The sequence below is a fragment of the Penicillium digitatum genome, chromosome 2 (genome assembly GCF_016767815.1).
Source record: "Penicillium digitatum chromosome 2, complete sequence".
Lineage (NCBI taxonomy): Eukaryota > Fungi > Ascomycota > Eurotiomycetes > Eurotiales > Aspergillaceae > Penicillium > Penicillium digitatum.
This window is the reverse complement of record NC_089385.1, coordinates 3,071,825-3,097,382: the sequence shown is the minus strand read 5'-3', so window position 1 is coordinate 3,097,382 and position 25,558 is coordinate 3,071,825. Positions and strand designations below refer to the sequence as shown.

General features: G+C 50.5%; 11 protein-coding genes and 1 non-coding gene across 12 annotated transcripts; 7 read left to right on the top strand and 5 right to left on the bottom strand.

Moving 5' to 3' along the window:
- Positions 1 to 172: 172 nt before the first annotated feature.
- Positions 173 to 1,125, bottom strand: Pdw03_7130 (Cyclin, putative; the record flags this gene model as incomplete). Its single annotated transcript, XM_014678724.1, has 2 exons — positions 173 to 817; positions 874 to 1,125. The coding sequence occupies 2 exons, from the start codon at positions 1,123 to 1,125 to the stop codon at positions 173 to 175; spliced, it is 897 nt and encodes a 298-aa protein (XP_014534210.1).
- Positions 1,126 to 1,643: 518 nt separating this feature from the next.
- Pdw03_7129 (transport protein SEC61 subunit alpha) lies at positions 1,644 to 2,993 on the top strand (the record flags this gene model as incomplete). Its single annotated transcript, XM_014678725.1, has 1 exon — positions 1,644 to 2,993. The coding sequence occupies one exon, from the start codon at positions 1,644 to 1,646 to the stop codon at positions 2,991 to 2,993; it is 1,350 nt and encodes a 449-aa protein (XP_014534211.1).
- Positions 2,994 to 3,567: 574 nt separating this feature from the next.
- On the top strand, positions 3,568 to 5,287 carry Pdw03_7128 (Protein transport protein Sec61 alpha subunit, putative; the record flags this gene model as incomplete). Its single annotated transcript, XM_014678726.1, has 5 exons — positions 3,568 to 3,577; positions 3,671 to 3,771; positions 3,837 to 4,004; positions 4,073 to 5,148; positions 5,206 to 5,287. 5 exons carry the CDS (start codon positions 3,568 to 3,570, stop codon positions 5,285 to 5,287), a joined length of 1,437 nt encoding a protein of 478 aa, XP_014534212.1.
- Positions 5,288 to 5,822: 535 nt separating this feature from the next.
- Positions 5,823 to 7,271, bottom strand: Pdw03_7127 (Arginine biosynthesis bifunctional protein ArgJ, mitochondrial; the record flags this gene model as incomplete). Its single annotated transcript, XM_014678727.1, has 2 exons — positions 5,823 to 6,750; positions 6,817 to 7,271. The coding sequence occupies 2 exons, from the start codon at positions 7,269 to 7,271 to the stop codon at positions 5,823 to 5,825; spliced, it is 1,383 nt and encodes a 460-aa protein (XP_014534213.1).
- A 682-nt stretch (positions 7,272 to 7,953) lies between these two features.
- On the top strand, positions 7,954 to 9,701 carry Pdw03_7126 (Origin recognition complex subunit 2, putative; the record flags this gene model as incomplete). Its single annotated transcript, XM_014678728.2, has 2 exons — positions 7,954 to 7,956; positions 8,019 to 9,701. The coding sequence occupies 2 exons, from the start codon at positions 7,954 to 7,956 to the stop codon at positions 9,699 to 9,701; spliced, it is 1,686 nt and encodes a 561-aa protein (XP_014534214.2).
- A 197-nt stretch (positions 9,702 to 9,898) lies between these two features.
- Positions 9,899 to 10,516, bottom strand: Pdw03_7125 (FUN14; the record flags this gene model as incomplete). Its single annotated transcript, XM_014678729.1, has 2 exons — positions 9,899 to 10,051; positions 10,160 to 10,516. The coding sequence occupies 2 exons, from the start codon at positions 10,514 to 10,516 to the stop codon at positions 9,899 to 9,901; spliced, it is 510 nt and encodes a 169-aa protein (XP_014534215.1).
- A 905-nt stretch (positions 10,517 to 11,421) lies between these two features.
- Pdw03_7124 (Pyridoxine biosynthesis protein pyroA) lies at positions 11,422 to 12,529 on the top strand (the record flags this gene model as incomplete). The annotated part of the gene is made up of 3 exons (XM_014678730.1): positions 11,422 to 11,526; positions 11,588 to 11,770; positions 11,900 to 12,529. 3 exons carry the CDS (start codon positions 11,422 to 11,424, stop codon positions 12,527 to 12,529), a joined length of 918 nt encoding a protein of 305 aa, XP_014534216.1.
- A 505-nt stretch (positions 12,530 to 13,034) lies between these two features.
- On the bottom strand, positions 13,035 to 13,116 carry Pdw03_tRNA75. Its single transcript has one exon. It is a non-coding gene; the product is annotated as a tRNA-Ser (tRNA).
- A 1,239-nt stretch (positions 13,117 to 14,355) lies between these two features.
- Positions 14,356 to 17,640, bottom strand: Pdw03_7123 (Importin 13, putative; the record flags this gene model as incomplete). Its single annotated transcript, XM_066101565.1, has 5 exons — positions 14,356 to 16,120; positions 16,190 to 16,680; positions 16,752 to 17,253; positions 17,334 to 17,527; positions 17,578 to 17,640. The coding sequence occupies 5 exons, from the start codon at positions 17,638 to 17,640 to the stop codon at positions 14,356 to 14,358; spliced, it is 3,015 nt and encodes a 1,004-aa protein (XP_065956648.1).
- A 970-nt stretch (positions 17,641 to 18,610) lies between these two features.
- Pdw03_7122 (putative Xaa-Pro aminopeptidase P) lies at positions 18,611 to 20,957 on the top strand (the record flags this gene model as incomplete). Its single annotated transcript, XM_066101564.1, has 10 exons — positions 18,611 to 18,686; positions 18,755 to 18,814; positions 18,874 to 19,039; positions 19,095 to 19,156; positions 19,212 to 19,433; positions 19,487 to 19,532; positions 19,590 to 20,421; positions 20,473 to 20,557; positions 20,610 to 20,654; positions 20,710 to 20,957. The coding sequence occupies 10 exons, from the start codon at positions 18,611 to 18,613 to the stop codon at positions 20,955 to 20,957; spliced, it is 1,842 nt and encodes a 613-aa protein (XP_065956647.1).
- Positions 20,958 to 21,201: 244 nt separating this feature from the next.
- Pdw03_7121 (uncharacterized protein) lies at positions 21,202 to 21,456 on the top strand (the record flags this gene model as incomplete). Its single annotated transcript, XM_066101563.1, has 1 exon — positions 21,202 to 21,456. The coding sequence occupies one exon, from the start codon at positions 21,202 to 21,204 to the stop codon at positions 21,454 to 21,456; it is 255 nt and encodes an 84-aa protein (XP_065956646.1).
- Positions 21,457 to 21,475: 19 nt separating this feature from the next.
- On the top strand, positions 21,476 to 25,288 carry Pdw03_7120 (Exocyst complex component Sec8, putative; the record flags this gene model as incomplete). The annotated part of the gene is made up of 5 exons (XM_014678733.1): positions 21,476 to 21,965; positions 22,024 to 22,197; positions 22,253 to 23,241; positions 23,295 to 23,411; positions 23,468 to 25,288. 5 exons carry the CDS (start codon positions 21,476 to 21,478, stop codon positions 25,286 to 25,288), a joined length of 3,591 nt encoding a protein of 1,196 aa, XP_014534219.1.
- Between the last annotated feature and the right edge of the window lie 270 nt (positions 25,289 to 25,558).

The window sequence follows — 25,558 nt, the reverse complement described above, 5'->3', positions numbered from 1 at the left end:
AGGCCAGGATCTCGCAAGCTTCTGGGTGTGAGATCTCAGGTTGATAGCTAGTGCCCCTAGCACCCTGTAGTAGAAGGGTTAGTGGATAGCTTGCTATCTTCTACCAGAACATCCTTCCCAGGAGACTGTGAATCCTGGAATCTCCTGTTCTTAGTGAAAATCAAAGCCCCATTCATTCACCTTCCTCCATCATTCGTCGTCGCTCAATTTCGGCATCCACTTCATTTACTATCATTGGAATAGCTCTGCTCTTCCACCGACTGACCTCCGCCCGCATAAAGCCTTCTGTACTTTTCATGCCTACGACCAAGAAGCCCAGCTCTTCACGATCGACATCGAAGACTTCCCACCACTCGCTATCCACAAGCTTGACCTCCACCTCGCGTGCAGCGAGGTATATGGCAGCGACAGCCAGGGCATTTGGCTGGTGAGTGACATAAAGAAGCTGGGGTGAGAGTAGTGCCGCATTGAGGTGCTCAATGACTCGTTGAGCCACAGCGGGCTTCGCCACACCCAAAGTTTGAAGATATGTCAACGCAATGGTGTGTGGTAGAGCGACATGTGTATCAAAACCAAGAGTGCGGAGGATAATCGTTTCGGTGCGGAGGAGGACCAGCCGGGCGGACTGGTATCCTCCCTCGGAAAGGATGTACGTTTCGGGGGATGGAGGGGTTTCAGGAGCCCCGCTCTGCCTCACAAACCACAAAGGCGAGGCATCTTGAGACAGGAGGAATGTGTAGACATTCAGGACGGAGCGTGGGGAGGTTGGTTGGAAGGAAAGCTTAGCCATCAGATACAAGGCTGCGGCAGATACATCCTGCTCCGATTAGTGGATCAGAATGAAAATGATAGAATTCCTGGGGCTGGTTTTACCTTGACTGAGTAGATTCGCAAGCTGCCTCCGTCAGTGCCAAGCCAAAAACGCGTGAAGATCACGACTGCCTGAGCAATTATATCTTGCGACAGGTGTAGGAGAACCCCGGCAGTTTGAGTGAGCTGGGCGCCCGCACAACGGATGGAGGTTTCGAGGTCAGGTGGGACATTATCAATCGAGGATGAAGAGTTTGACAGTTGATCGGGCGTTGCCAAGTCATTAGATAAATGCTTCAGACCGTTAGGAGCCATGCTGGGATTTGCAGAAAACGTGCAATGACGCGGGTCCTCGTGCAGCCGAAACCATGCACGGCGGGAGCGGGAAAAATCAAGTCGATGACGGTGTCAAACTCGAAAGAAGTCTAGTGGGAGGGATTGCTCTTTGCTATATTCAATCGGATTGGAAAGAAAGATGTGGTGGATCATGGAGGTGGAGAGAGCTCCAGGCCGTTCAGCCACCGCTATTTCATCTCCCCCAGCCTCTTGTTTTCCTGTTGCCAGTTCGTGTTTAGGATTTGCTTTGGTTTCAAGTCCTCGAAAACCGCAAACTCAACGTTCTGAAACATTAAAGAACTCTTGAAACTACCTATACCCTTTTTCGTTTGCATTTTGAATAGATCACAAGGGTCCATTTCGTCTTTGATCGGCCTTCATACCTTTCCCCTACCGCGAATCCCCCCCCCAGGTAGCACACAGACGTCACATTGGGCCTGAATCGACGTGGCATTTCCATCTTGCCTGCTTGTTCTGTCGAAATAACCCCTCAGAACATGTCTCCCGGTCTCTCTCATGCACCTGTCACCCTGCATTCCGATGGCACGCAATCTCACGAGACCGTTGCCTTGACGCCCCCAAGATCGTCAGTCCATTCAACCTCAAGAAATCTCTTTAAAAATCCGCCTTCACATCGTCGGGCAAACACCGAATACATTACGAGACCCCAACTATTTGAACAGGGCATCGACGACACCGTATCAGGCTCGAAGAATACCCCTTGGATGGAAACCTTCCCGAAGAAGAAACTTGAAGCAAGAGCCAGGGTCTTGTCAGATTGGTTCCAGGGGAAATCAGGTCAAGCTGAGTTGGGACTGAAAATGGGCCCCAACGGTGCCTCAAATGGGATCGGATTGGATTCCCGCCCAGCTCCAACATCCATGTCACATAAGAGGCAGAGCTCGACCCCGGCGACTCGATTCTCATTCTTCGGTCTGCGGCGACAACCGAACAGACCCAACTTCCCGGAACCAGCAGATGACGAGTTGTTGAACCTTGACATCACTGCCGCTCTGTCGATACCTGAATCCGACGATACCAACGATGAGGCACTGGATGCCCTACGAGATCATGCTGACAAATTACTACGACGCATGCAGGAGGCCTATAAGCAGCGCACCTTTGCCATGCACCAAGCTTTAGCAGACAAAAATGAAAATCAGGAGGAGCTCCAAGAAACTCGCTCCAGAGTCGATCACCTCAGGATGCAACTGGACGGCATGGCCGCCAAGGTGCTTGACCAGGAGAAAGCCATGCAGGCCATGGCCGAGAAGTTGGAGCAAGAGAGACAAATGCGAAAGACTGAAGAATCCCGCAGTCGCAGTGATACGATGCGTATGGTGCATCCCGATGACGACATGCCTTCCACGGCGCTCCAAACTCCTCGGCGTGGAGGCAAGCGTGCTAGCCACAGCACCTTCACCAGTGACTCAGGTTTCGAGTCCGGTGACGAAAGCGTTGCGGATAGCATCTTCTCGCAGCGTGAGGGTGTCGAGTCTCCCACCTCCACGCTGACAGCGCCGTCTCCCAACATGTCGCAGATTGCCCTGTCTACGCCGGCGGGCCCGTTGCCAACAGCTGCAATCCAGAAGAACCTGGCCACGGTCACTAGTACGCGCTCATCGGCATATGATCGGGTGTTGAAGGGTCTGGCTTCAACCCGTTTAGGGAGCTCCTTCTCCGGTGGTAACAGCAACGCCTCTAATTGCAACATCTGCTATGGTGTACCCGCTTCCGAGGCCTGGAGTGTTATGGGTATTCTGCAAGATGAGAACCGGGGCCTAAAGACACGACTGGGAGAGCTGGAGGTGGTCATTGATGATTGCCTAGGTCTTGTTGGACCTTGACAGTAGATTTTCCTGATTTTCATTTGGTAATATTACACTCTTTACAGAATGCCGGCATTTTATTTATATGACTAAAGCAGTGAGAAAATTTATTTTGTGTATGGATACCAATTTCATTTCATATAACTACCCCATACGTTATAGACCCTGGACCCCTAGCTGTCCCGATCGCGTAGTTAGTACCGTGGCCTCTGGATTGTGGGGATAGCTTGGAGCCTTGTTTTTGGGGGTGCACAAACACATCGGATTTGCAAGAATAGCCGGAAATAATTTGAGTCGGGAGAATTGAATTAGAGCTTGGTATAGTATTTATCGCCAAAAGATTCCATTTCTTTTTGGGAGTCACCAAGTTGGTTGTTGCGGCGAAGACCAAGTGGCCTTAATTAGCGCGGAAGTGAAAAGTGGCCAGCGAACGTCTTCTGTCTTCTTCTTCCCTCCTCCCCCCATCTTCTCGACAACTTCACCTTTCTCCTTTTGTTTTTCTTTTCTTAGTATTTCACTTCCATTCCTTTAGCTGGTTTTTAAACTCCAGCTTTCTTTACTTCTTTAACGGATTGGGAGGAAGATAGCCACCATGAGCGGCCGTGAGTCCCCAAATCATCGTCTCGCACGCGGTCGCGACAATCCGCCTCGAATCGGCCTCAATTGATCGTCAAAATGCTGATGGAGCAATATAGTACGCTTTCTTGACTTGATCAAGCCCTTCACGCCCCTCCTCCCGGAGGTGGCAGCTCCTGAGACGAAGGTGCCCTTCAACCAGAAGTTGATGTGGACTGGTGTATGTCGCCCTGAATCCGCTCTCTCCGCGAAGCCGGCCTGAATCCTAATGAAATTACGTTACAGTTGACTTTGATGATCTTCCTGGTTATGAGTCAGATGCCTCTTTACGGCATTGTCTCCTCGGACACTTCGGATCCCTTGTACTGGCTCCGTATGATGCTGGCCAGTAACCGGGGCACTCTCATGGAGCTGGGTATCACCCCTATTATCTCTTCTGGCATGGTCTTCCAGGTATGCGATTCCAGACCACCATCAAATCTTTATTCGCGGTAATTGTACTGACGGAGATTCTTCTCTAGCTCCTTGCCGGTACTCACCTCATTGATGTTAACCTCGACTTGAAGACCGATCGTGAGCTCTACCAGACCGCTCAGAAGCTCTTCGCCATTATTCTCTCCTTCGGCCAGGCCTGTGTTTACGTCCTAACTGGTCTATACGGCCAGCCCAGTGACCTCGGTGCCGGTATCTGTGTTCTCCTTATTGTCCAGCTGGTCGTGGCTGGTCTTGTTGTTATTCTGCTTGATGAACTTCTCCAGAAGGGCTACGGTCTGGGCAGCGGTATCTCCCTTTTCATTGCCACCAACATTTGCGAGTCGATTGTTTGGAAGGCCTTCTCCCCCACGACCATCAACACTGGCCGTGGCCCCGAGTTCGAGGGGGCTATCATCGCTCTGTTCCACCTTCTTCTGACCTGGCCCGATAAGCAACGCGCCCTGTACGAGGCGTTCTACCGCCAGAACCTGCCCAACGTCATGAACCTCCTGGCTACTCTTGTCGTTTTCGCCGCTGTCATCTACCTGCAGGGCTTCCGTGTTGAAATCCCCGTCAAGTCTTCCCGCCAGCGTGGCATGCGCGGCTCCTACCCCGTTCGCCTCTTTTACACCTCCAACATGCCTATCATGCTCCAGTCCGCTTTGTGTTCCAACATCTTCCTCATCAGTCAGATGCTGTACTCGCGCTTCTCCGAGAACATCCTGGTTCAGCTTCTCGGAGTTTGGGAGCCCCGCGAGGGATCTGCTCAGCTTTACGCTGCCTCGGGTATTGCTTACTATATGTCCCCTCCTCTCAACTTTAAGGAAGCTCTTCTCGACCCCATCCACACCGCTGTCTACATCACCTTCATGCTTGTTGCCTGCGCCCTCTTCTCCAAGACCTGGATCGAGGTTTCCGGCTCCGCTCCCCGTGACGTTGCCAAGCAGCTCAAGGACCAGGGTCTCGTCATGTCAGGTCACCGTGAGCAAAGTATGTACAAGGAGCTGAAGCGCGTTATTCCTACTGCCGCTGCTTTCGGTGGTGCCTGTATTGGTGGTCTGTCCGTCGCCTCTGACCTTATGGGTGCCCTCGGCAGCGGTACTGGTATTCTTCTTGCCGTCACGTAAGTTCCTCCGCTGACATCTATCTTGTATTTATCCCAGCTAACAGCTCAATACAGCATCATCTACGGTTACTTCGAAATTGCCGCCCGCGAGGGTGATATTGGCGCTGGTCTCAAGGGTCTCGTCCCCGGCAGCTAAACGGACTGCCCCGTATTTTCACGAGCAGCATGACATGGGATTATACCGGTCCTTTGCAACCTCTCCGTTTACTTTCTGTCTTTTTTTTTCTGTCCGCTCTACTTTTATACTTTTTGGGTGAATGGATCGGCGCCGTCTGTTTGGTTGAATTGGAACTATACCAATTGATATTCAGTCGTGCAGGTTAATCAACCTGTCGATGAACATCCTAGGTCCCCTTTTCCTGGGTTGTCTTTACGTCGACACAACCGTGTCAACGTCCTATGTCCATGTGCAAAGTCATATGGGTCTGATATCACTCGATAGACGGTGCTCAGCGATGAAAAAATGCCCGGTTTAAGGGTTTTGTAACCATAAGTTTCTTAAAAAACCAAAAATCATATATTCAACTTGCCATGATCCTCAACCTCGTTCACACAAATATGCATTTCAACGGCTGTTGTTCGCAACTTCAGGGCATCCTCCCGAAGCCTTTACTCCCAAGCTGGTTAATTCCCTTGGTTTCTTTCGCTAACAATGCTCAATTACATCGCTTTCAAGTCCGATAATCACCGTTGATAGTCACATACTCGTGACTGAAATCACAGAACCAGTAAACCGCATCCTCACCACCACACCCAGCAGCCCCCTGTTCACCACCACCAAGGTCAACCTCGATCTCAAGATCCTCATTTTGCAGAATTTCACTAGCCCGCTTCTCGTCAACAGCCTCAGGCTCACCATTAACCAACAGCTGCAAAACCTCACTGCCATCGACCGGACGGAAGCTGACAGAAGTGCGCTCAGGAACTACAGTCCCCTCCGCAACACCCTGCGTATAACCCACGGCACAAAGAATCCGACCCCAGTTAGCATCTTTACCATAAAGAGCCGTCTTAACCAACGGCGAGCGCGCGATCGTCGAAGCAATCTGTCGCCCAGACTCGTAATCCGGCGAATTACGCACGCGCACAGTAACAAACTTGGTAGCACCCTCGCCGTCCCGCACAACCAGCTGCGATAGCTCCTGCGCGAAATCTGTCACAACGCCCTGCAGCGCGGTGTAATCGGCGCTAGCAGACGCGGCCGGCGCGCGCACAGTCTTGCCGCCTGCAGCGCCATTCGCAAGCACAGCAATAGTGTCGTTTGTGCTAGTGTCGCCGTCGATAGAGATCGAGTTGAAGGATCGCGACACGGCGTGTTTCAGTATCGATTGCAGCGCTGCAGGCTCGACCGCTGCGTCCGTGCAGAGGACCCCGAGCAGTGTTGCCATGTTCGGGTGGATCATGCCGGCGCCTTTGGTCATGCCTGCGAGGCTGTAGGTGCGGTCTGGGGAAGAGGGGAGGGTGAAGGTGCGCGAGAGGAGCTTGGGGAAGGTGTCTGTTGTGCAGATTGCGCGGGCTGTAGTGAGCCAGGCTTCGTGTGTGGAGGCGAGGGTTGAGTGCGCTGTTGGGATGCGGTCGAGGATCTTGGAGATCGGGAGGCTGGTGGATGTTTTATTAGTTGTGGGGAGGGGGGATTATGTATGCAATTGAGGATGGCAGCCTTACCGTTGTCCGATGACACCGGTGCTCATCACCAACGAGCTGTCGTTTTCAACACCGCTGCACTCATCCACCTTTCTTCCCATCTGCACTGCGTCCTCTAAACCACCCTTGCCGGTGACAGCATTGGCACAGCCTGAGTTGATGACAACAGCGCGGATGCCATTGCCTTTGCGGCTTTGCAGCGTCTTTCTGCTAACTTGCACTGGCGCAGCCTGGAACTTGTTGGTTGTGAACACAGCAGCAGCTGAGCATGGCGTGTCGGAGGCGATCAGGGCGAGATCCGGGAAGCGGGTGTTGGAGGCCTTGACACCAACATGGGTGCCAGACACCTGGAAGCCCTTGGGGTAGGTGCCGGTCGTGGGGATGTAACGCTGTTTGGAGGCCGGGATGGCCATGTCCAGCGGTGCGGAGTAGCATCGGACTTGTCCCTTGAGCATGCGGGCGAGGGAGGTGGCCATGGTGGCAGAATGAGGCGTTGGAACCATGTGTGAGTCTCGTCTATGTTGCTAGACTTGCTACACACTAGCTGTTTACAAGGGATGGTGCTCGTATGAGTCAAACCTCTTTGAGAAGGGAAAAAGTGGCCGATCTCCGGAGCTCCCCACTCGGCTACAATTTGCTCAGAGCCCACTGCTATTGAGATATGGGAGAAAATTGATGATTTCGTTTCTAGTAGTTGAATTTTACTTGATAATTGGCACGAATAGAGAATTGGAATAAATCAGCGAAGCTGCTCACATGACGTTCACACCTTTTCTAGTCCAGGTCTCTGAGCTAGAAATCAAGCTACTTTGCATAAATCGACATAACCTAGAAACTCCATAGATGACGTATATGAGGCTAGCTCGAGGTAAAATCTCGCAGATTGTGTTGAGTTCAAGGCGTTGTAGTCCACACTTGCCGTTATACTTCCAGGCGTTGTACCTCGAGGGCTCCAGGCTGGCGACGGAGTCGGAGAAACCCATCCGCTCCAATTTAATTCCTTCAAGCACTTCGAGCCCGAATTAAGCCCCAATCAAGCCCCAAATAAAGCCCTGCATTTCAGTGTCAGACCTGCATCTCCCTGCAATTACGAGATCTCGAATTTACCAACCTTAGAAGCCCCTTGCGTCCTGACTCTGTGCACATTCTCCGGATCTGATGGTACTGTTACTTCCTTTCCCTTCGCGTCTACGCGACTGTAATCTGACTCGACCGTCATGAAGCGTAAGCTCTCAGATGCCGGCGACCAATCGCCTGTCTCGACTCCAAAAAGAAAACGAACGGCCCTAGAACAATCCACGGGCGCAGTAAACGGCCACGCGCCCAACGGCGCGCTTCCGAACGGCGATGCCTCCTACGAGCTTCCTCCATTAGGACGGGGTCAATCAACACCAAAAAAAGCCAACGGTGTCTCCGGGACGCCATTACAACAGTCTGGGCTGAGAACTCCGACCCAAAGATCTAAGGCTCGTGGTTTGTTTGCTACGCCTACCAAGCCCAAGTCTGCAATCGCAGCGACCCCATCTCGGGTTAAAAATGCAGACCGGTCTGCGCGGAAGAAGAGCGCGCGAGTACTATTCGAGCAAGACGAAGATGCAGCTTGGGATGGATCGGAACGACTAGCAGAAGAAATCTTACACGGAGATGAGCCGGATACGGGGAAAGCGGGTCAGTCTCTGGCTGAGAGCATAGAACCTGAAGGCGCAGACGAGGCTCCTGAGAAGGGAGCAAAGCAACCAAAGCGTCGTGCAGGACGACCGAAAGGTGCGAGAAATAAACGCTCGCCGACCCCGGAAGGCGAGCTCCCTGCACACGAAAGATACTTTTTCCAGAACCGCGCTGGTCCTGTCAAGACATCAAACGCAACCCTCAGCAAGGTACCGTTGTTAACACATGAAGAATATTTCGAGAAACTTGGACAATACAAAGATCCGTGCAAGGAAGAGAAGGAATACCTACAATCCTTGCACCACCGATCTTTCCCGCAGTGGGCATTTGAGTTCGATGAAGGGTTCAACATCTGCCTATTTGGTTATGGCTCCAAGCGCAAACTGGTGGACGAATTCGCGGAGTGGGTTTATAACCAACGTTTGTTGGTCACTACGACTCCGATCATTGTAATAGTCAATGGTTACACACCAGGCATCTCCATCCGATCAATCTTCGCCACGATCGTCACAGCCGTAATGGGCGAAGATGCACCATCCAAGCTTGGTGCACAGCCAACCGAGGTCCTAGAACTGCTACAATCTGCGCTCAAGTCGCATGAGGAGCCCGTCACAGTTTTGATCAACTCGATAGACGCCCCACCTCTCCGCCGCGCAGCCAACCAAGCGCTACTCGCCCGTCTGGCTGCAACACCGCGCATTCGTCTCCTGGTCACAGCCGATACCCCCAATTTCCTGGTCATGTGGGATATCAGTCTGCGTGATCAGCTCAATCTCGTCTTCCATGACTGTACAACCTTCCTACCGTTCTCAGCGGAGGCCGACGTCGTCGAGGAGGTCAACACTCTCCTTGGACGCAAGGGCCGCCGCGTTGGTGGCAAAGACGGTGTGGGCTTTGTGCTCAAGAGTCTCCCAGAGAATGCACGCAACCTGTACCGCCTCCTGCTGACAGAACTGATCACTCTACTGGACGACGGTCATCAGTCAGACGACGAAGGCGCGGGAGAAGGTGGCGGGAAGGCTAGCGATGAAACCGGCATCGAGTTCCGTCTGCTTTACCAGAAGGCAACGGAGGAGTTTGTCGCTTCTTCGGAGATGATGTTCCGTACCTTGCTGAAGGAGTTCCACGACCACCAGATGATCACTTCGCGCATGGATGCTAGCGGCATGGAGATACTTGGTGTGCCACTGTCCCGCGATGAGATGGAGGGCGTGCTAGAGGATCTGGTACTGGGGTAGCGTAGATTCCTCTCCTCATCTGGTGTGGAAAAGATCAAGACTCATGATACCCTGTACGAATGAACATTTTACCAATCCTTATTTGGATGTCCCATGGCCTAAATTGCGTGCTTGTCAATTGGCTACGTCCAACCTGGCATTATTCGAGTCTATGTACAAGTAAGCGTTAGATCTCCATCTAACCAAACAAGAAGAGCCTAAAAGTTCGCAAAGGCCGCCATCGCCATCACAGCACCGAAACTCATCTTGAACGGCCGTTTCTCACTCATAGCGCGACGAAGATCAACGCTCTTAACATATTTTTGAATCCGGTTGATCGGAAGGATGTTGTACCCTTTGGACGCAGCGAACTATGATCGAGAAAAAGCATCAGCGCACCGTCCCAAGTCTAACCCATCTAGAAGCCAAACACTCAAGCCAAGCAAATGTCCAAGTTCCCGGTAGAAGCTTGTACATACCTCAATCAGAACAACTCCCATCCCCAAAATTACAACCAAAGCCTTCGAAAACGCCCTCAACCCAACACCAGCAACAAGCCCCAAGACACTGCCCAAACTAACCTGGCGCATAGTTTCCGCGTTCAACAGCCCAATCCGCCGCGAATGGATCTGCTTTTGTCCTACAGATTCGACGGGATTGACAGCCCAGTTTGGATCTTTATTGAAAGATTGTTGGGGCACGGCGTACTGGCATTGCATTGGGGCGGCCCGGAAGGGTGACAAGGGATGCATAGTGGCCGCGGAGAGGCCTATGCCGATGCCTAGACCCAGGCGGAGAAGGGTTGCAGGTTGGTGAGTGAATACTCTGAAAGACATTGTATTTTGCTTGTCTCTTGCAATTAAGGGAGTTGGAGAGTCGGATTTGGTGGAGATGAGCTCCCTTGGCCGATAAGGATAACGGATGACGTCATGTATAGTTGAGCTCATCCTGAATGGATCTGAAGGGTTGAGGCTCTGAAGTTCGGTGGGGGGTTTTTTTTTACATCTTGCCGTTTACATCTAACTTGTTAGATTCATTATTAGTATCTTATGTTCTTATGACTACTGGGAGATGCATGGGCAGCTGGAATGCATGCAATGCAAGGTTGATAGGGACATGTAGCTATGTGCATTGTGACTATCCTGCATCGTACGCATGACCGAAACTCGTGTGCTGATGGCCAGACACACTGCCACGGCATCCTAATCAAAGCAATTCACCTACCAGATTGGGATATGTAGTATCAGTGAATGATGAGTCACTTCCACGGCGCTGCATCATTCTATGGAACTGCCTAATGTAGCTGCCCCCACATTGTAGCAAGTCATGCACTACGGAGCACTCCGTCCGAAGTTATCTCACCCATTGAATCTAGCAGTTACATTAGGGCCAAGGGTCAAGAGCCAAGGGTCAAGAGCCAAGGGTCAAGAGCCAAGAGCCAAGAGCCAATGTAACGTGACAGCAAATTTCCCGACTCTCGATCCAATTCGTAGATAGCAAGCGGTGGGCTGTTCTTCACCCGGGAGGTGGGTATCCTCGGAAGACGGAGAGACGAGTAGGGATGCTGGCGAGGGGCGCTCTGAGTGTGATTGGCCTAAGGCAAGGAACTTTGAGGGGAAAGTGTATTTCCTACTGACTCACCTTTGGGACCTTCTTTTCTTTGTTTTCTTTTTATTCCTATTTACTTCGATTCACCTCTGTTCATCTTCGTTGTCGAATTTTATCCATCACTCAAATCACAATGGCTGCTCCAAACCGAACCACCGGCAATGACTTCACTGTCAAGGCCGGCCTCGCCCAGATGCTGAAGGGTGGCGTTATCATGGATGTCGTGAACGCCGAGCAGGTATAATCTCTCTGGCAATTGATGCTATCTGGTATAGAATACTGACAGGTTTCACCACTAGGCCCGCATCGCCGAAGAAGCCGGTGCCGCTGCCGTCATGGCCCTCGAGCGTGTCCCCGCTGATATTCGCGTTGAAGGTGGCGTCGCGCGCATGTCTGACCCTGGTATGATCAAAGAGATCATGGAAGCCGTAACCATTCCCGTCATGGCCAAGGCCCGTATCGGACATTTTGTTGAATGCCAGGTATGTGATCTTTGTCTCCATTGCGGGGAGGGGGGTAGATAGCTTCACGGTGGGGGAACGGAGATCTCCCGGTGGCGCGGGAAGCAAATAAAAAAAGTAACGACAACACTAACAATTACCGGCCTCAAGATTCTAGAAGCCATTGGCGTTGACTACATCGACGAATCCGAGGTCCTCACCCCCGCCGACGATGTATACCACGTCACCAAGTACAACTACAAAGTCCCTTTCGTCTGCGGTTGCCGCAACCTCGGGGAGGCCCTGCGCCGCATCTCCGAAGGCGCCGCTATGATCCGGACTAAGGGCGAGGCTGGCACTGGTGATGTCGTGGAGGCCGTTAAGCACATGCGCACCGTCAATGCACAAATCAGTCGTGCCCGTGGTATCCTCCTCGCTAGCCAGGACGCCGAGCCTGAGTTGCGCGCGTTCGCCCGTGAGATCGAGGCTCCCTATGAGCTTGTTCGCCAGGCTGCTGAGCTCGGCCGTCTACCCGTTGTTAATTTCGCCGCTGGCGGTGTTGCCACCCCTGCCGATGCAGCGCTTATGATGCAGCTGGGCTGCGATGGTGTCTTTGTTGGCTCTGGCATCTTCAAGTCCGGTGATGCTAAGAAGCGCGCCCGCGCTATTGTCCAGGCTGTTACTCACTACAAGGACCCCAAGATTCTAGCTGAGGTTAGCCAGGGTCTTGGTGAGGCCATGGTAGGTATCAACGTTAAGCACTTGCCGGAAGCTGACAAGTTGGCTGGCCGCGGTTGGTAAATTTGCTTTTGTGTCAGTTTGTTTCAGCCTTGATCATTGCGTCCCATGATTTCTTGTACATGAGCCATGAGTACATGTCCAACGTGACATATATGCTATACGATTTGAATCGTTTGTCATTTTGGAGCCAATCTTCTTGAAGCGTGTTGGTATGGTATCAATGATAGAATGCTGAAGGCAACACACTGGACTAGGCTTGCTTCCAATGTTCGTTATTACCTCTACCTACTTGGATCCCAGGGTCAACTAGAGTCTTTTTCATGCATGTCAATAAACTCCACGACTTTCTTTTGAAGAACAAAAACCCCAGGGGAAAAATGAACTTCAGACGTCAGCACTAGGACTCGACTCGGATCCCGAATGTACTATTTTCCACTAGGAGGTCGAATTCAGGATATCGCTTGGCCACTCGGTCTTGTTGAAAGAATGCGAACATAGTTGTTGGTATGGGCTTGCCATAATTAACCCAAATTTGAGGATGATAGAAGCAAGAAAAAAGTAAAAACGACAGCTGGCGGATTCGAACCGCCGCCTCCGAGGAGAGTTGATTTCGAGTCAACCGCATTAGACCACTCTGCCAAACTGCCACTGATGACTAAATAACGTTTTTTGCATAAATGTACGCTCTGAGCTTGAGAAGCTATGCAGAGAGGGGCTTGCTTGGATATGTCTATTCGTTACAGGCCTATTGGACTACAATTTAGAACAGTGTCGGGGATTAGAGCTAGAGGAAATGCCTGGAGATACCTTTCCTGAGTTTCTACATCCAATTCGTTGAACTGTCATTGGTGGTTCGATGTAGCATCACAATTCCGATATCACGTGACCACTACTCACTCCTAAGATTCTACAAGAATCGTATGTACTCGGTTGGGTAGTGCTAGGTTCCAGCTATGTATTACAGGGTAGTTATGTCGAATCTGTTGCATCAGTGCCAAACATTCGCTTATTCCAATATCAACCCTTCTTTTCTCCCCCGTGCATCTATAGAGCTTTCTAGATTCTCCTCTTCTCACTGTTTATCTTTTGGTTCCTATTCCAGCTCGCAAGGGCAGTAGGATAGCGCATGTGGTGGTTATTTTCGATGTTCTTTCAGATGTTTACTTGAGGAGATGCATCTGCTCGGTGCTGTAGCTAGAAGGATAGTGATTGAGCACGGACTGTAGAATCTGGGATAGGCACAATCTCAATACTTGAGCCCAACGTTCGTGGATGCAATATAAAGCCAAATCATCCCGATAATGTCAACGAGAACGAAGCGATTGAAAATGAGATCGTCTATCACTGATTTTTTGAAAGCTAGTACGTCAATGCCAAGTGGGTCTTATAGTCACATCCATGGATGATGGTGTGGGTTTAGAAAGTTGAGACATTCGCCAGAAACCCGGGTGGGTTGTACCCCGAAAAGCTGAAGGATGCCACGACCATACAGCACGCGCAATCAAATGAACTGATTCTTGAGTGCTCAAGTTGAACTTGGCTGTTTGATTTTTGGAATTGTTCTTGTCCAGGTACAAGATAGGACGTGTTGGGGGGTTGATCCAGTGGCGCATCCTACCTGGACAGGAGTCTAGGTGCGGATCTTGTACCTCTGGAAGTAGCAGTTCCATTCCTTTTTGTATGCATGGCGGCTGAACTGTTCAACATTTTGGAAAGTTCTCAATTTTGGCACTTAAATTAATGCAATTAGAAACTCTCAAGTAGGAATAAATCAAATTGCACCGCGCAAGTCATGCGAATGGATATCTAAATGAACACCGAAGTTGCAGGACCCATCAACTCCAAGCACCCCCATCATCAGGTCGTGTACCAATGCGCAAGTTCCATTACTGGGCGTAATCGAAATTCAACCCACGGCATTTCAACCAAAAGGAACGCACAAGATCTAGAGACGGCTTCTGGCCGCCTCTAGCAATGGCGAGAGACTCCAAGAACCGCGACTTGTCTTGCGCCGATAGGAGCGGCACTTGTTGTCCATTTGCATCTGTGACCTGAGCGTTCAGAGAGTCCAGTGCAGCCTTTAGAGCCGGCCGCGTCATTGCCATCTTTTTGAAAATAGCGCGTCTCAAGGCATCGCTGAGAGAGACCAAGTCTGATCTTGCGCATCGGCCTGCGATCTGCTGAATGATTGTGTAACACAAGCGTGGGATAAACTCCTGGTGGACTGATTCGAGTATGCTCATTTCTTCTGTAGAGCTGCCGCGGAGATCTATTAATGCAATCCAGAATGCAGATGCAGCCCTGAGAGGAAGTGGTTCAGGTCGTGTCAATGCGTGAAGCGTGAAATGAAGAAGCACAGCGAGAGGAGACTCTGCGCCCAGGTTTGACTTCAGAGGAGTAAATAATATCGGGTAGTATTTTGGTAGAAGGCGTGTAAGGAAATCAATACCAGCATTTGCGGTCTCGGGGTCGTACACATCCGCATCCCGGAGCATCGAGGAGAAGAGCTGGGCTACATGATCGATGAGTGCCTCGGCCTCACTGCGAATATTCATCGCATGCCGAGCGTGAGATGCCAAAAATGAAGAGGCGGTCGCCATGATGACATCTGTTCCAGAGATGCCGAGGGGAAAGCTCTTGATAAAGTCCACTGTCATAGAGGGCGGGAAGACAAAAAGCCCAGCCCGCTCAGTGTAGCCAGCTTTCAAAATATCGCAGGCTGCTTCAATGATGCTGCTGTCTACGGGAAAATCGACAATCAAAACTCTCATGGCCTCCATAATCAGGCGCTGGGCTTCGGAGCCTGGTCCGGAGTTCCAGAAGGATGGAGGATATGGGTTTCCTTCCTTTGTGAGCTCGATATCGATGACTTCACTCTCTGAACGAAGGCCTTTTCCGACACTCGCAATGCAGCTCAGCACGAGGTGTCCGCGTAGACGGCCAAATTCATGAGCAGGACCGGTAACCTCTTCCCGTGCTGTGTTAGCTTCCTGAACAAAGAAGCCGAGAATTCTCTCGAGCATCTGTACTTTTTCCTGGTCACTAGGCAGGCTCTGAATGATGGTCGCAATTCCCTCCAGGACTTTAGGCATGGTGGAGACAGTTGCTGTCGGCTTGCTTCTGAATTGGTCCAGTTGATCTAAGAATGCAGGAAGATCTGACGTCAAGACACGAGCACACGATTTTGAAAGAGTCAATATCGACCGTGAAGCCGTGTGCGCACACAGCTCGAAGTTGAGAGACTCGAACAGGATGTTCAGAACACCCGGAAGTAACAAACTGTGACGCTCAAAGTAGGATTCGTACTTTCCGAATGAATCCACCAGGGTCTGACGAGCCTTGAGTGGTATTCCAGTCTCCCCACCCGCGCACAGCCTGGCAAAAGCATCGCTGCCAAAGATGGCATCGAGACACTGATCGGCATGGCCATTTTCATCTACTGCTTCTGAGAGCTGAGCTATGCAGAACATGGCAGTCTCAAAATTGCGCCAGTCCCGACTTTCCAGGCAGGACGAAGCGCTTCTTTGGAAGACAGTGACCAGTTCGACACCGAGAACAGGGTATGCTGAAAGTAAGTAATCACAGGCCTCATGACGGAAGGCACCGAATTCACTCCGCTCTTCCTCGCCCCAGTCTTCCAAGTCTTCCGACCTGGGATATAGCAGTTTGCTGGAAAGACCCAAGACAACCTCAGCTAGATGTGACTTTACCAAGTCATACCTGGAGCTTCCTTCTTCGAGTTGATCAGGGAGACTCTCTGCGATGTCGTTCCAGAACTCCAAGACACGTGGGGTTCCGAGATCATCAATGGAAGCATAGCCAGGGGTTTTGAAAATCCCGTGGACAAATGTGAGGATCGCTGCATTTTGTGGGGTCATGGGATCGCTGAAGAGATCCAAGTGCAAATGCGAGACATATGCAATCAAAAGGTCAACAAACGACATGCTTTCCACTCCTTCGTCGCCACTCCTCACAGCAGCAATGTGAACTGTTACTATTGAATCGGCGATAATTTCAGATATAAGCCACAATGAGTTGTCGTCAAACGCCCAGCGGCGGCTTTCAAAGGCTTGGGTCAAAATAGAAGCTGCACTCTCGCTCAAGCTGGGTATCCTCAATGTCTCAATGACGGTCTGGCCACATTGCACAGACAATGCATTGACATCTCCAGCAGAAGAGCGTTGGCGATTCCCATGAATACCTAGCCATGTCTGCGAGGTAAGACTTAAATTAGCGATCGCGCTCTTCATGACGGAAATACCAAAAACAGAGATTAACTCACCTTCCATGAATTCATGGCTTCAGCCGCTAGTGCCACATCAATCACATCATCCCCAGCTACCTTTGCGTGCTGCATGATCTCCCCAAGAACAAATTGAACTAAGAGCAACCCATCCTTTACATTGTGTATGGCTCGCTGTACAGCAGAGCTGTCTCCAGACCCTTCCTGGGGTTCGGAATCAAGTCGGAGAGCCTCCTCGGCGAGCGCAATGGAGAAAAACAGTAGGGCACCTGATCCACTCTTGCTCAAAGCTGGCAGTATCTGCTCCTGAAAATCCACCGCTTGTGATTGATCCTCGGATACGTATCCGCCGTGAACGAGGCTTGCGGCCAGTTGCCAGATAGCTTGTTTCCATGGTGTGACAGGGTGCCTGAAAATGGCGACCAAGCTTGAGGCAAGCTTTCTCACAACCATTGCTTGTTCACCATTGGTTGCCAAAGCAACAAACCGATTGATCAGATGCTGCATAATCTCTGTGGCCGAATTTTGGTTGATTTCATTCCTAATAATACCCGGGATCAGCAATCACTTGTCACATTAGGATGAGGTCGAAGTCGTGCGGATCGGAGAGATTATCCGTACCATGAGACATTGATCTTTACTGTGAATGTAAGGGCTCCCATGAAGCGATGCTGGGCAGAGTGTTCATTTTGTAGAAGTGAGTCAGCAATTGCCCATGCATTCTCAGTCTTCTGGAGTTGCTGGAGGCGCGTCTGGATCTCATTAATTCTGGCGGGGTCCCGTTGGTTCGCTGGGTTATAGAGCTCGGTGACTAGCTGGTTCTTTGTTGGCCGTTGGATCATACAGATAGACGTGGCACACATACAATATGAGCTTCCGAGATTGACTCTCTGGCTCCAAGACCCTCGTCAGACATCCAGGTTGCCATTTCGTCTCAGCAAACGCGTGGTTGTGAAAATGAAAAAGAGAAGTGACATATACAAGCACGGGGCAAATGACGGGCAGAATCTATTGTTTGCATCACTTAGCCAATCAGTTCTAAGGCGGTTTGTGAAGCGGTGACTGCGGGGTTCGCCCTCTGCTTTCCAGGCACGTGACCTTATCCGGTTTAGCTATACATGGACAAAGTCTCAAGCCAATAGCAGGCTGGACAACATCTTATGTTATACGTAACAATTTTCTCCCCCGGAATTTTGCTTCTTATCATTTCTATGGACTCTACGACTTTGAGAAATAAAAGAATCCAGAAAGACGCCCCAGCTGTCTCCACTCAAGTTCCTTCAACTTGGGCTTTCTTTTACTTACAACATACTGAGACTGGCGCGTTCATTTCTAGCCTCTGATGATGATACAGTATTGTTTTTATTTTATACCACAAAACCACAAAGTAACCAGCCACAGGGCCTATTGGCGCTAGCATCGTTGCTTCAAGGATATCAAGCTTAGCCTAGGCCATTAAAAGAATTTGCAAAATACCGTTGATTGAGCTGAAAAGCTATTTAGGATCCGTTCCCCCAAATAGGAAGAAAAGCTGGAAAGAACAATGCGATTGTGTACGATTATCCCAAAGTCCCTCTATTACTTAATGTTCAGTGCAAACATGACAACACAAAGCGAGCCGTGTGTAGCCGCGATATGGCCTCTCCACTGGTAAAAGGCCACTTAAACGGAGCCCACACGACCTACGGAATTAGCTTATCGTGCACTTACCTGACGCCTTTAACCCCGGCTTCGCTTAGCTTCTCAAAAGCTAACAGGTTGAGGAGGAACCTCTTTAAAGTCTACCAGTGTCCATGCTCCTCTCCCGTCCAATTCGCCTTTGGACATCTTTGCGATCGCTAAGGCCTGTCTCCCATCCAAGATACTTCTCCGTTTTCAGGCCACTCTACACAGTCGATATGGGGGCCGTGGATACCTCTGAACGCCTATCAAAGCTGAGGCAGTTGATGCAGCAGCACAAGGTCGATGTTTACAGTATGACATCATTTTTGTATCTCCATGGGTTGCTTAGACCTTGAGTTATACTTACCAGCTTCGTATAGTTGTGCCCTCAGAAGATAGCCACCAGTCCGAGTACATTGCACCATGCGATGCCCGCCGAGGTCAACAATTGCCCCGCTTCCTTTTAATTTGCCCACACCGTTGGCTAACATCTCCATAGAATTCATTTCGGGATTCTCTGGCTCGGCCGGTACTGCAATCATTTCGCTGAGCAAAGCCGCACTTTCCACCGATGGACGGTACTTCAACCAAGCCGCGAAACAATTGGATTCCAACTGGCTGCTCTTGAAGGGTGGAGTCGAAGGCGTGCCCACATGGCAGGAATGGTACGGGATGACAGTTACGGGGAATGATCCGTACGGGAACTGATCTTGTTGATAGGACCACGGAGGAGGCCCAAGGAGGCAAAGCTGTGGGCGTCGACCCCTCTCTGATCACAGCGGGTGAGTGTTGCTTTTTTCGGAGGTGGAATGGCACGGTGGGGCTAATCTTCAATAGCTGGTGCGCGGAAGTTGGCAGAGACCCTTAAGAAGAACGGTTCATCCCTGGTAGGGGTCCGAGAGAACTTGGTCGACTTGGTTTGGGGCGAGCAACGCCCCGCGCGTCCCAGTGAAAAAGTGCGCGTTCATCCTGAGAAGTATGCCGGCAAGGCATTCCAAGAAAAGGTGGCCGAACTGCGGAAGGAACTTGAGTCAAAGAAGAAGGCTGGATTTATCATTTGTACGACTGCCTCACACACTTCCCGGCTCTGCAGAGTGACTAATTTATTGCAGCTATGCTCGATGAGATTGCTTGGCTGTTCAACCTGAGAGGAACCGAGTAAGAACAGTCTCTTTACCGAGATGCATCGTTAGGCAGGAGACTGACTCTGAACAGTATTCCCTATAACCCCGTATTTTTCTCCTATGCCGTGATTACACCCACCACCGCTGAGATCTACGTCGAGGATGACAAATTGACTCCAGAGGTCAAGGTTCACTTGGGGCAAGATGTTGTCGTCAAGCCATACGATTCCATCTTTGCTGACGCTAAAGCCCTCAGCACCAAAAGCCAGTCCGCGGGTGTGAACGGCGCCAAGTTTTTGTTGTCGAACAAGGCTTCTTGGGCTCTCAGCCTTGGCCTTGGTGGCGAAGGACAGGTCGAAGAGACACGTAGCCCAGTCGCGGATGCAAAGGCTGTTAAGAACGAAGTCGAACTCGAAGGAATGCGGGCTTGCCATATCCGTGACGGTGCTGCCCTGACCGAGTACTTTGCTTGGCTTGAGAACGAACTCGTCAACAAGAAGACTGTCTTGGACGAAGTCGACGGAGCTGACAAGTTGGAACAGATCCGCTCCAAGCATGATTTATTCGCCGGTCTCTCCTTCGATACCATCTCCTCGACTGGTCCCAACGGTGCCGTCATCCACTATAGCCCCGAGAAGGGAAGCTGTGCTATCATCGACCCCAATGCCATCTATCTCTGCGACTCCGGTTGCCAATACCTCGATGGAACAACCGACACCACGAGAACATTCCACTTCGGCACTCCCACAGAGTTCGAGAAACGTGCTTTCACGCTGGTGCTGAAAGGAACTATTGGAATTGACATGGCAGTGTTCCCCAAGGGAACCAGTGGCTTTGCAATTGATGTGTTGGCGCGCCAGCACTTGTGGAAGGATGGCTTGGATTACCTCCACGGAACAGGTCATGGCGTTGGCTCCTATCTGGTGAGTATTATCACCGATCAAACATCTTATGTTTCGCTAATCTCTGTACAGAATGTCCACGAGGGTCCTATTGGCATCGGCACTCGGGTTCAGTATACCGAGGTCCCCATTGCAGCCGGAAACGTCATTTCAGATGGTTTGTCTCTCTTCCTCTATTTATAGCAGCTCCAAACTAATTTTTACCATAGAACCCGGATACTACGAGGATGGCAAATTTGGTATTCGAATCGAGAGTGGGTTATACCGCCTGTGATTATAGTGGAAAAATGCTAATCCCATTCTTTATAGACATTGTCATGGCTCGTGAAGTTAAAACCCCCCACAACTTTGGCGACAAGCAGTGGCTAGGCTTTGAGCACGTTACAATGACTCCTATTGGCCGCAACCTGATTGAGCCGTCGCTTTTGAGCGACGCCGAGATTAAGTGGGTTAATGACTACCACGCTGAGATCTGGGCGAAGACAGAGCACTTCTTCCGGGAAGATAATCTCACCCGCTCGTGGCTTGAGCGCGAGACTCAGCCCATCTCCAAATGAGTGGTCTGCGGTGTTGATGGACCGTGATCTACATACCTCCTCCAAATGCTCTTGATTAGACGGCATTATGTACAACACAGCCTACAGTACCCTTCAAATGCTGTATCTAGACATGAAAAATTTAGAGTGACGTAAAATGCCAAAAGTCGTTAGCAAGAAACACAGTAACACTATGACCAGTGTGTTAGAAATCCAACTATTCTGTGTTGGGAACCGTCACATAGAAGATCGACAACTGGCCAGTATGGAATGTGGGAAGCTCTGGTGGAGCCTGACACTCGGCGCCCCGGTCTGTTTCAACACTATCACCACGGCATCACTGAATTGCTTCCTGCGCTCCCTGTATCTCAAAGTCAAATTCAAGAATGCTCGCAACTCCTCACCAACTATCGCGCGCAAGTCACAGGACCCAAGACGGAACCTTTCTGGCCGACTGCCTCACGCCAGCCCCTTGTCACAGCCCACCAACGCTTCCATACTGAACCGGAACACCCCGTGATTAGCGGGCATCATTTACAATGAGCGGCCAAAACGGTTATGTTAATGGTTATGGCTACTCAGGTCCAGGTCGATACGATGCCGACGATGGGGGATACGGTGGAAACAGCAACCCTGGGGTAAACGGATACGGTGGACGAAGTGCCGCACCACCAGGTGGAGGTGGACGATCTGAACGTCGCCCCGGCGGATACGGTGGTTTCTACGCTGACTCGCCTCAGACGTCGGCTCTATCACCAGGTCAATCTCCTGCACCAAGCCAGTCGCCTGAGCGGCGGCGCGATCGAACAAACCGGGACTGGCAGCAACCCTCCCCGCAACCGTCTTCGAATCCCTCTTCGAGGTCACGCACAAGGAATCGGGAACCCGACAGGAAGTACCGGGAAGAACGGTCTAGAGATGGAAGTCGGTACGCGGACAACAGGGACCAGAGAGAAAAAAGGGAACAGAGGAATGCGTCACCTGTGGCCAAGATGAGCAATGACTCGGAGGAATCTCAGGCCATTGAAAGTATGTTTTTTTCTGTTGCTTAGCCTAACCCGATGGCTAATATGGCCACCTTTTACAGCGATTCTCCAGTCTATCCAGCGCGACTGGGATTTCATGACTGATGCCGAGTGTGTCCCGGTACACGTTGCTTTGAGTTTGATGGACACGAGTACATTGGGCAAAGCAGATCGTGAACCGGAATTCTTGCATATGTACAATGTCATTCAGAAGACACTGAAGGCAATTGTCAATGGTAGGTCCTCTCTGCAGTGCTTAGGACAGGCCTATGCTAAAATTGTATGTCATAGAACACCACCAGGGTTTCAATAGTTCTATTGGAACATACCACAAAATCCAATCCAACATCTCTTCCTCGCAAACTCGAGTGCGCAGCCTGAGACATGCTTTGGATCAGGCCAAATCCGGGTTAATATCGACCAAGCCCGAGTTGAAAGGGCTGGCAACGTCTTCTCAGAAATACGATGATATCGTACAGTTGTTTACTCAAATTGAGGAGATTCAATCCCTTCCTGAAAAATTGGAAACTCAGATTTCAGATAAGCGATTCCTTGCAGCTGTGGATGTGCTTCACACTGGTCTCCGAGTTCTACGGCGTTCGGAGCTGGAGGAAATCGGCGCTCTATCCGACATTCGAGCTTATTTCATAAACCAGGAATCATCACTCACGGACATCCTGATCGAGGAGTTGCACGACCATTTGTATCTTAAATCACCCTATTGCTCGGACAGATGGAAACCACCCACCTCTGACGAAAAAGAAGTGCAGACATCCAACTTGGCCGGTAGTCGCTCTTGGGAACGGCCTGTGTATAGCTTCCTGGGCAAGTTCGATCCGTTGACGCCTATGGTCGAAGACGCCTCTCGGAACCCAGAGGCCGACACGTTTTCCTACATTCAGTTATTGATTGAAGCGCTGAACAAGTTGGGCCATCTTGACGTCGCGGTTCATAAGATTGAGCAGCGTCTTCCGGTCGAACTATTTGCTGTGGTGGACAAGACCAACGCAGAGGTTGATACTCGTTATCCTGCGCCAACCAAGAGCTTCTCAGCCCAGGACAACTACAAACAGTCCAGTCTCCCCACTGAGATTATAGAAAAGCGAGGCCATGTGCTTTCTGAGTTTTTATGGGCGTTATATGCCAAGTTTGAGGCAATTGCGGAAGGCCACCGAATTCTTCACGATGTTGTTGCGGCCATTGTGCAACGAGAAGGCCTAGTTAAAAGCGAGACACTCTCTGGAGGCTTCAAGGAGTTGTGGAAACTTTTACAAAGCGAGGTAAGATGCCAACGGCTAATGCTGAAATCACGGAAATTAATTTGTTTTGCCAGATACGATCTCTCATGCACGACTATCTTGCAACCGATGGGGACTCTTCTATTCGATCTAGAGTAGAGGAGAATGATTCTCGACGCCATCTATACACAGGCAGCCGCGATAAAAATAAGGTAGGAAGACCAGCCATATTTCATTTATTTGAAGTAGCTGACTCATTACGTTATAGAAAATGTTCAAGTTGTCCGATATCGAGCATAATTCTGAGATGAAAGCTGAACAAGATGAACTGGATGAAATCCTCAAGTCCTCCGTCCCGGGACTTGTTTCCAAGTCAAGGCAAAAGACTGCAACAAATGACACTACGCAATCTAACAAGGGTAACTCAGGGACCGGGCATAAGATTTTGCTTGAACCAAGCGTCTTCAACATGGGAATCCTTCTTCCACCCTCTCTATCTTTTATCCAACGGCTCAAGGATATCGTTCCTGTTGATGCGGATATTTCCATGGGCTCTTTGACCTCCTTTTTAGATGACTTCATGGTGAATTTCTTCCTACCCCAATTGGATGAGACAGTGACGGATCTCTGCACGCTCAGCTTCATTTCCGCGGATGCATTTACAGAAGACCCCCATTGGGCCAAGGCTTCTCCCCGACCCATCTTCAAAGGAACGGTCAAATTCATGTCCATCGTTCGGGAATTTAGTAAAATGCTGTCGAGTATTCCACATGATCAAGCATTTACACAGCTTCTTATTGACCAGATCGTGACTTATTATGACAAGTGCTGTGGATGGTACAAAGCAATGGTCGCGAAAGTCTCTGCACGGAACCGTGGAGACGACATTCGACTGAAAGCTGCGGCCACCTTTGCTGAGTCAGGCGACATCCATGATGTTGTGAAAGAACTGTGGAAAAATGCTGGAGACAAGAAACAGATCCTGATTGATACAGAAATCGATCTGCTTCTCAAGCGAACGGGGCAAGTGCCATTGGAGCCTTACGACATCATATCGGATCCAAAAACTGTTATTTCCCTTTCGCTCTTGTACAACAGCATGCAATGGCTTGCAAGTCACCTCGCGAGAATTCGACTTGTGGTTGAACCTACCGTGGATGCCGAGTCATCCAGTTTGACTGCAACTGGCCGGCCATCTCGTAGATGGACTTTGTTCGGGTCCATGAAACCCAACCGCGATAGCATCAATAACCCGGTGCATTTGCCACTCAACTACGAGACTGCCGTGGCCTTTGACGGGACGCTCCAATCATTACACCGGCTTGGGGATACTGCAATCCTGACGATGCATGTTGACATCCGCTGTGGCATCATCCACATGTTGACTAGAACAATGTCCGGGCCGAGCCCTCCTAACTTGCGGAACTCCGAACCTATCACTCCATCCCCTACCATGACTGATAACTGGTGGCACATTATCATGAACCAACCCACCGCTGCGTCACCCACAATTCTCGCACTCAACAGTGATCTCATCGCATTTGACACCAATATCTCGACATATCTGGGATCTGTTGAGCGCTGGTTTATAACATCTGGCCTGGCACGGTTTATCGATCGGGTCTTTATCGCCTGTACCCAGTACATCGGGGCTATGAACGAGAATGGAGCGTTGCGACTGCAGCTTGATGTGCTTGTTCTCCAACAAAATTTGAAGAACATCATCATCAATCCAACTGGTGAACCGTCAGATTCAGCTACAGATCTACACGCGCAGGCTTCTCAAGAAATCGTCGCCCTACCACGTAGTGCAAAGTTCCTGGACTGGTTCCTAGAAGGCGCCGAGAAGACTCTGGACTACGCTCAGGAAGAGAAGAAGACTTTTGCGTCGCAGGGCGACAAGGCCTTGGCTGCTGGAAACGGTGAGCCGTTTTCCTACGAGGAGCTACGTGTTCTCGTAGACTTATGCTTCTCTGAAATTCTCCGTGGTCCGCGCGGGGTGGAGAGCCGAGAAGACTTTATGTCGGCGAAAAAGGCCAGTGCGGATGCGCTACTGAGGCTGAACGAGATTATGTGGGATGCTCGGTAGTCCTCTTCTTTACTCTGTACTCTTGATTCGCTTCCTTTAGCCAGCAAATCCACTAATAGCCGAAAACTGAATCTCATTTCATCTTGACTCACAGTCATTTCCTCTTTTCTCCCTCTTTAATTTAAACACCCTCCACTAGCCCTAACTCGGTATAGTGTAACGGCTCAATCTCCCTTTTCGGCTTCTCCGGGGGATTTATACTGGCTGAGAGATCCACGCCATGTTTCAGCTTGAGAGTGTAGTTCTCTACAGTGAAATGAACAAATTACT